Here is an 8,909-nt window from a genome sequence, read left to right as displayed (position 1 = left end):
CCTTCTATTTGTACACTATTTTGCAGTGACATCTCTGCTCCCTCACGTCTGTATATTAGGTCTCTGTATATTAGTATTAGTTGATGGCTCCTCTTCCTTCTATTTGTACACTATATTGCAGTGATATCTCTGCTCCCTCACGTCTGTATATTAGGTCTCTGTATATTAGTATTAGTTGATGGCTCCTCTTCCTTCTATTTGTACACTATTTTGCAGTGACATCTCTGCTCCCTCACGTCTGTATATTAGGTCTCTGTATATTAGTATTAGTTGATGGCTCCTCTTCCTTCTATTTGTACACTATATTGCAGTGACATCTTTGCTCCTTCATGTCTGTATATTAGGTCTCTGTATATTAGTATTAGATGATGGCTCCTCTTCCTTTTATTTGCACACTATATTGTGGTGACGTCTCTGCTCCCTCATGTCAGTTTATTAGGATCAGTCTTGCACACAGTGTCAGACTGCCTGTGTATAAGGAGCAGGTGACCAGGTAGCAGTTGTGCACCTTGGAGCAGGCTTGGTCCCCTCCATCCCCCTCCCCTTCCTCGGATGCTGTGACAATGCAGCATGGGGGTGGTGCTCTGGCCCTCCCCCCGTATTCTCTGTCAGATCCCGGGCTCTCCATCCAGCAGTAACAGCATTCTCATATCAGGGCAGCGTCTTTCTGTCAGGATGGGCCCCTGTATCCTGTTGGTGGCTGTCACTGTCTGTGTGTGTGTCCCAAGCGCTCTCAGTAAGGTCAGTGTCTATGGTCTCCTATCTGTGGCTTGTCTGTCCATCTGTCCTGCTCATCCTTCATCTCTCTCCATCCTTATCCACTCCCATCCTTTGCCCGTCCCTCACCGTCCTCCTATCTATCTGCATTAGTCTTTGTGATCGCTCCCCAGGGTCTCTTTGCGTCACTGATTATTCTTTATATCTTGATACAATGTCTTTCCCCTGAGCTCCTGGAGATGAGGAGTTAAGTTACCCCCAGACTACCATCCGATGGTTTTCATGTCTACGGCTGGCATGACACTGATCTTGGGGCTTATTGCTTCCTCCAGATCCTTCCCAACCACTTGAGAGATATACATAGATCCAGACTTGGGAAGATCAGAAGATCTTTCGGTGGTGGAAACATCCACATGGCATGTCCATAGGTCCAGAGCCACCAACTCCCCATCCTCCTCAGATTCTGGTGACAGTCATGATGAGACATGGCCTGCTCTACAGATCATCTAATAAGCCCCTTCATAAGATTAGCAGCGCCCGCCATATGACTCAGCCTGCTCTCTCGCCTGGTGTTTGTATATAGACTATAATGTCCTGGCAGCCCATACAGCGCTCCCTTACCTCATTATCAGTAATGATATTTTCTCCCGGGGCTGATGGGATATTAGTCACAGATACAGATATGCCAAGGATTAGTGGGTGATCTGTGCTAATGAGAGGAAGCTGCCAATAACAGGGCTGGCATATAGGACGGCTGCACTTATATAATCCTCTATAGGTCACTATACAACACAATACGACCATTTACAGTCGTGTCTGATGTGAATAGATAATTCCGTATATAGGGTGTAAATATATACAATATACTGCAGGTCTATAAAAAATGACCCCATACAGGGACGAGATCAAAGTCTGTGAAAAACCATGGAAATACCTTTCATCATCTAGTGTCCTATTCTACCTAAATATTATCACCATATAGTGTGAATTTAATAAAAGCCATAAAGTGTCCATATAATAATAGTACATGTAGTACATAAATATTATCACTATATAAAGACTAAATGATACCACCATATAATAGTGTTATATAATACGCACATAATACTACTCCATAGATCCTACATAATACCACCATACAGTACTTACATAATAGAGTAATAAAGAGTATTCATATTGTTATGTAATGCACAAATAATGCCACTATATAAAGAATATATAGTACCACCATACAGTACTTACATAATAGCGGCATACAGTGTCCATATAATGGTGTTATATAATACACAAGCAATACAACTTTATAAAGAATATATAATACCACCATACAGTACATACATGATAGCGACATAAGGTATCAATATAATACTCTTTTATAATACATAAATAATACCACTATATAAATAATATATAATACCACCATACAGTACTTACGGTACATAATACTGGCATACAGTGTCCATATAATAGTGTTGTGTAATACACAAATAATGCCACAATATAAATAATATATTATATCACCATACAGTACTTACATAATAGTGGCATACAGTGTCCATATAATAGCGTTGTGTAATACAAAAATAATGCCAGTATAAAGACTTAATAATAACAATATACAGTACACACATGATAGTTGCATAAAGTGTTCAGATAACAGCATTATGTAGTACACAAATAATACTACTACATTGATTTTAAATAAGAGCATCATACAGTATTTATAAAATGGTAATATATAGTAACTAAATCATACCACTACTACATTAGAGCTTAAATAATACCATCATACAGTACTTACATAGGAGTGATATATAGGGGCCATATAATAATGTTATGTAGCACACAAATAGTACCTCTACACGTTGTGGGGAAGGTAGCTCAGTAGAAGCAGTGATGCAGACCCAAACAGTTAAGACAGGGACACAAACTGTGCAGCAAACTGGTTAATTTAAAAAAATAAAACAGAAAGAGAAATAAACCTTCACTTCAGGCACAAATGAACAAAACAAAATACAGCCTTAACTTCAGGCAAAAATAAAACAAATTCCTGCTCGTCCGAGTGACTAACTAAATAGAGGCAATTACCTAACTATACGTGTGGCTTACTACCAACCACACGGAAAAAAACACAAGTGCAAATTGGTCTCATCAGACTCAGGGTTGCAGGACAGACCCAGCCACCTCCTCACTTCCTGGATCTGCCCTGAAGTGCAGGCTCTGAAACCTTTTATGGGCCAGGAACAAGTTTTAGGACCCATACGTGGGTCTGCAACCTATTCCAAACCCGCACTGGACCACATATAAGTCAGGAATCTGGGGGTGATATAGCAGGACTCCAGTACTTTGCCTGTCACCTTCTCACAATATATACTACCTAATACCACAATACAGCACCATACATCATGTACATAAATAGTGGTATACAGAGTCCACATAATTGTCACATAAGTACCCAAATAATACAATAATATAGTATCCAATTACCACCAAATAGTACCATATAGTCCTTAAATAATATTGTCATATTGTGCCTACATTAGTGCCACAGAGGAAAAAAAAATCGGAACACTTATAGTGTCCATGTGATGCCAACATTAATAGAGTGCCTAATAATAATACCATAGAGTGTCCACATAGATTTCACATAGTGCACAAATTATACTGTCATATAGTGCCTAAATTTGTCCACCATATAGTACCTTATATAGCTTATATGTCATATAGTATCTACATCAGTGCCACATAGTACACAAATAATTCCACCATAATTTTCCCAAACAATGCTATCATATAGTTATCAAATATAGTACCATACACTGAATGCATCATATTGTCATAGAGCCATATTATTATATTGTTCAGATTAGTGCCAAATAGTGCCCAAATAATGCCACTACCATTCAGTACATATATAATATTGCCATAAAGTATTTATATAACAGTTATGTATTAGTATTAAAATAATAGCACAATATGGTGCTCAGATAATACCACCACACAATGTTGTAAATTTAGAGAACGCAATAAGAGGATGGGGCGGTGTGGTAACTACACCTTCTGTAGGTTACTTGAAGTTAACTTGGGATCACTTAGTGATCCAGTAGACTTCCTTTAGGGTGGTGAGCTCTTCGGTGCAGTAAACTGATGCCTGTTTTTCGTCATGGTCTTGTAATTGCCATAATGTCCTTCAATGCTGAAAGTTAAACGCATTTCTATTGATTGTAATATGGAACAGCTGAGAGCCTGGACAGCAGAGAAATCCACTTACAGCTCTTTCCTTTCCTTTATTACCCACTTGCTTCGACATCCAGCCTCTGGGTGTGTTGACCCATGATGACCTTGGAGGTGCTCGAAGGGTAAGAAGAAGCCTACCCTATGATGCTGACATGATGTCCTACGTGCCCTCAGAACCTGTCCGTAATGAGCCTTTATACCCTGACCTAAGTCAAGCAATGCTGGCAAGACTGGCTGCCTACCCTCAAGAAGAACTTCTTGCTCGAGCCTTGGAGAGGATGGGTAACTCCCGAAGAGTTGAGCCTACTCATGATAGTCCATCCCTCCAACAGTTGGTAGAAGAAAGTCAGAGAAGAGATAAAGAGACCATGTATCTGGCCAACCTTCTGCACTTGTGGAACCAAATCAACCAGGGTAAGGCCTATGTTGACCAACTTCCAGGTTTTCCAGGTCCTGTCCCATCAGACATATCAGAATATCAGAGGCCATACCAAGACTATGATGATACAGGGGTGGTTACCAGCCGAACCAGACCACAGATGTCACGAAACCAGATGGCACAAGCATTGCAGAGTCATTACAGGCAGAATCGAGCCTTTGAAGGTCCTGCTTTACACCTCCAGCCAGAGGAGACCAACGATGATGGGTATCCCATGGATGAAGAGATGTTAAGGTAGGAAAAAGTATGAAAAACAACAATATTACCAGGAGTCAATGATGTCACAGAGATGGGGTAGTGACATCACTGAGTGTATTATGGCTAGATGCTGTTGACGCAACAAAATAAGCCATGCCCCTGGAAATTTCAGACAGGGTGGAAGGTGGGTCCTTGGCATGGGTATAACAACCATAATGATCCATAGCAAAACCTGGAATGGGGTCTCACTTCACAATATGTGTTGTCACAGCAGTAAAATAATGAGCACAATGATGTCACTGCATAGAGATAATAAACACTATGATGTCACAGTATAGAAAACATGCACAGTGATGTCACAGTAGAGGAATAATGTGCACAGTGATGTCACAGTAGAAAGATAATGCAAACACTGACGTTCAGGAATTATGCACACAATGATGCCACAGCACAAGCGTAGCACGTTGTGATGTTATAGCTGCTAATGTACACAGTGACATCACAGAAATGGTAGAAACAAATAATGATGTCACAGCACAGGAATCATGCACATAGTGATGTCACTACATAAAGATAATAAACACAGTGATGTCAGAGTACAGGGATTATGTACAGAGTAATGGAATAATATTGTACATAATGATGTCACTGAATAAAGATAATACACACAGTGATGTCACGGTATCAGGATAATACACACAGTGATGTCACAGTATCAGGATAATACACACAGTGATGTCACAGTATCAGGATAATACACACAGTGATGTCACGGTACTGGGATAATACACACAGTGATGTAACGGCATAAACTTAGTTCAAAGTGATGTCATAACTTCATTCTAATTCCTACACAAACATAACAGTAGCAGAAGATACAAATAATGATGTAACAATACAGGAGTAATACAAATAGCAGAGATACAACAAGTAATATAGAAAATCTTGGAATTTGACTCCATTCAGTTTTTAACTCCTCTTTCCACTTACCTTACCTCTTCAGTGTTTGGACCACCTTTGTCATGGGGCCCCATATTAGCTACTACCCTGGTACCATGGTCCTTTGGGTCCTGTCAGCTGACCATAGACTTCTGTGAATGATCTGCCAACAAAAATCTATTAGAAGATTTCCTCAGTCGGATCAATCATTTATTACTTATGGTTATTGACTGATAGTAACTAATGATCCGACAAATCCTGACCCTAAATTAATCATTGATCAATATGGTCCTATTGATCCTGGCAGAGACTGTGAGGAAAAAAAATAGCAGATGCCCATGTCTAGTGTCATGATGGAGAAGAATAAAAGGAGATATGCATTTCTTTATAAAAATCCCTAGATATTATAGAATTAGTATCTAATGTTCTATGTCTTTCATTGCAGACTCAGATGAGTCATGTTTTGCCTTTTCAAATCCTATTGTAATTCATAGCTACATTTGTCACTTGCAATACCACTTTCTACCACTGTTCACTGCAAATATTTTTTCCATAGAGATCAATACAACAGCGCCCCCAGCTCTGTAACTTGACCAGAATAAAATAACACAGGCGTGACAGAATCTTTATTTTAATAGTAAAGAGCAGGCCATAATAATGGAAACAAATGGGAAGCCTGGTGATGTAATGTCTCCCAGCAGCACAGAGTATTTATGCAATAATTGTTATGTTTTGTCCTTTTGCCTGTGCAGGTACCTTGTCACTCGTGTCCTATCTGCAATGAATGACGCCGAAATGTCTCAGCGACTGCAGTCAAGTCCCCCTCGGCGCATGCGACGCTCATTGGATGACGACCATGATGAAGACACCCCTGCTAATCTGCTACGTGTCAAACGTCTGGACACTGATAACATAGTCCCCGATTACACCTCCAATGGGCTGCTCCATAGGAAGAGGATTGAGGGTGACCATGATATTCAGAGCCGACCCCAACACTTTACTGATCAAAGGGTCACAGAGCAACTGCTGAAGTATTTCCCTGAGTAGTTATCCACATGATCGTCCACATCATGGTCATACAACACGTCATATCCTCATGTCACACTACATACATAGCTCTGTCTGTCCATCCATTCATCTAAAATCTGTCAGTGGGACGTTGTGACTTTTCCCATGTTGGTTTCCTGCATAGCCATTGGCTAATCTAAAACTTAGTACCCAAAAAATCACTTTGGTATTGATCATTTTTATGCCATATGGGGCAATAGAGACCTATTTTAGCATATTTTAGCTGATCTCAATTTGTATGTTAACCCTCATAGAAGATTAAAGGTTCTCATCTGCTACCAGATGGGCCATAAAAATCAAACATGGCTGACTTAATGACCCCTCACTCTAGGTCTGCCCATATTCTCCAATAAAGAGAACTCTTGACATCTCTATAATTAATATGGCCAACTTTGGCCAAATAAACTGTAGATTGACTTTCTACAAAGTACCTTCAGCATGTTTGATCTAAAATTGGTCACTATGGGGACCACCATGGGGGTCACAGCTTGTCCACTGTACAGTATTGGGCCTGTCAACCATACAGTGTAGACCTTGCAGAATGTATGACTTCCGCCCAATAAAGACAGCAAAAATACTTGTCAACCTCATGTGGACCATCTATCCCGAGCAACCACCACATATGAACGAACATAATCTTGGATCTCTGTGAACAACCCCCGACAAGAAGAACCCACAGTGTTCATATTGAACGGTAGGTTACTCCCATTTGGCCCGAAACCACATCCGATGATCCCTGTAGAACACATACTCAAGAAACCTATACTGTCTTTAAGACATCTCCACTTCTGAGGTAGTGGCCATAAATTATCACTTAGACTGAAAGTCGGCATCATGTAAACATGTAGTTGGACAATTTGGGGAAATTTCAAGGGGTTCTCCAGCAATTAGTGGACATCTAGAAGCTGGGACCTCTATGACCAATGGCCGGACGAAAAGTACCCGGTTTTGGTAAAATGACATGGCCTCAGGATCAGGTGAGTCTAAGCTAGCCATAGACGTTGAAATTTTTGTTTATGGATCCAGTTGGGTTTGGTGGAATCCAACAAGAGTCCCAATATTTTCAAGCGATAAGTGGTGCCATGTCTGTTCATGGTAAGATTAAAAAACTCCCAGCTAGCATTTTATGAAAAGTATCTCAGAAGTGGAGCTGCCCTTTAAAGAGGACCTTTCACCACTTTTGGGCACATGCAGTGCTATATACTGCTGGAAAGCTGACAGTGCGCTGAATTCAGCGCACTGTCGGCTTTCCCGATCTGTGCCCGGTGTGAAGAGCTTACGGTGCCGGTACCGTAGTGCTCTATGGTCAGAAGGGCGTTTCTGACCATTAGCCAGAGACGTCCTTCTGCCTCGCGGCGCCTATCGCGCTGTGCTGTGGAGCCGGGAGGAACTTCCCCCTCCCTCTGCTCACACAGCTCGTCCATAGACGAGCATTATCAGGAGCGGGAGGGGGGAGTTCCTCCCTGCTCCACAGTACAGCGCGATAGGCGCCGCGAGGCAGAAGGACGTCTCTGGCTAATGGTCAGAAACGCCCTTCTGACCATAGAGCACTACGGTACCGGCACCGTAAGCTCTTCACACCGGGCACAGATCGGGAAAGCCGACAGTGCGCTGAATTCAGCGCACTTTCAGCTTTCCAACAGTATATAACACTGCATGTGCCCAAAAGTGGTGAAAGGTCCTCTTTAAATTGACGGGTGATACATCTACTCAGACCCCATTTTCTACCCCGGAGAAGAAGAATGTAAAAAAACAATGAAATTTTTGCACCTTAACATAATAGTTTACACATATCAAAGCCTAACATGATCTCCCGAAAGCTGCTACGGGGGTCTATTCCCCCAAACATCTGTCCTTATACTACCAGCATTATATGGGCCTTATGGATCAAAACCACCTTCAGGGTGTAACGCCCAGCATGCCCAGAGCAGCCAATCAGAACTCTCGCTTTGTAGAAAAGTTACGCAGACTCTGATTGGTCGCTATGGACACTATGGACCCTTATGATACATAAAGCCTGTTGTCTCCAGAATGTCCCGCATCCCATATACACAGCACTGGTCCAAATCCTACAAGAATCATACCTATATCTATACCCCGCCGTGTTGTCGCCATCCATCGTCACCCCGCTGTGTCCCGGTTTTTAATGTGTGTTATTTTTCTATCCTCGCTTATGGCATAGATGTGCACTGAACCGTAAAGAGATGTCACTTATTGTATATTGCTCTGCAGGTAAATAAAATGGTGTATCCATATCTGGCTCTTAATCCTGTGTGACTGTATCACATGTGCGCTATACATCAGGGGGATA

General features: G+C 41.5%; 1 protein-coding gene across 1 annotated transcript; it reads left to right on the top strand.

Moving 5' to 3' along the window:
* The first annotated feature begins 585 nt into the window (after nt 1–585).
* On the top strand, nt 586–7,754 carry PCSK1N (proprotein convertase subtilisin/kexin type 1 inhibitor). Its single transcript, XM_075259601.1, has 3 exons — nt 586–741; nt 4,032–4,627; nt 6,283–7,754. Exons 1-3 carry the CDS (start codon nt 676–678, stop codon nt 6,575–6,577), a joined length of 957 nt encoding a protein of 318 aa, XP_075115702.1. The 5' UTR covers nt 586–675; the 3' UTR covers nt 6,578–7,754.
* The last annotated feature ends 1,155 nt before the right edge of the window (nt 7,755–8,909 follow it).

Source organism: Leptodactylus fuscus, chromosome 11 (genome assembly GCF_031893055.1).
Source record: "Leptodactylus fuscus isolate aLepFus1 chromosome 11, aLepFus1.hap2, whole genome shotgun sequence".
Lineage (NCBI taxonomy): Eukaryota > Metazoa > Chordata > Amphibia > Anura > Leptodactylidae > Leptodactylus > Leptodactylus fuscus.
This window is presented reverse-complemented; position numbering and strand designations above follow the sequence as displayed.

What these genes read in the sequence shown, in the direction of transcription:
- PCSK1N (XM_075259601.1), top strand. Translation starts at nt 676, where the DNA reads ATGGGCCCCTGTATCCTGTTGGTGGCTGTCACTGTCTGTGTGTGTGTC. An exon ending in TCCCAAGCGCTCTCAGTAAG is followed by an intron (nt 742 to 4,031) that starts GTCAGTGTCTAT and finishes TTCGACATCCAG; the next exon opens with CCTCTGGGTGTGTTGACCCA. An exon ending in ATGGATGAAGAGATGTTAAG is followed by an intron (nt 4,628 to 6,282) that starts GTAGGAAAAAGT and finishes TTGCCTGTGCAG; the next exon opens with GTACCTTGTCACTCGTGTCC.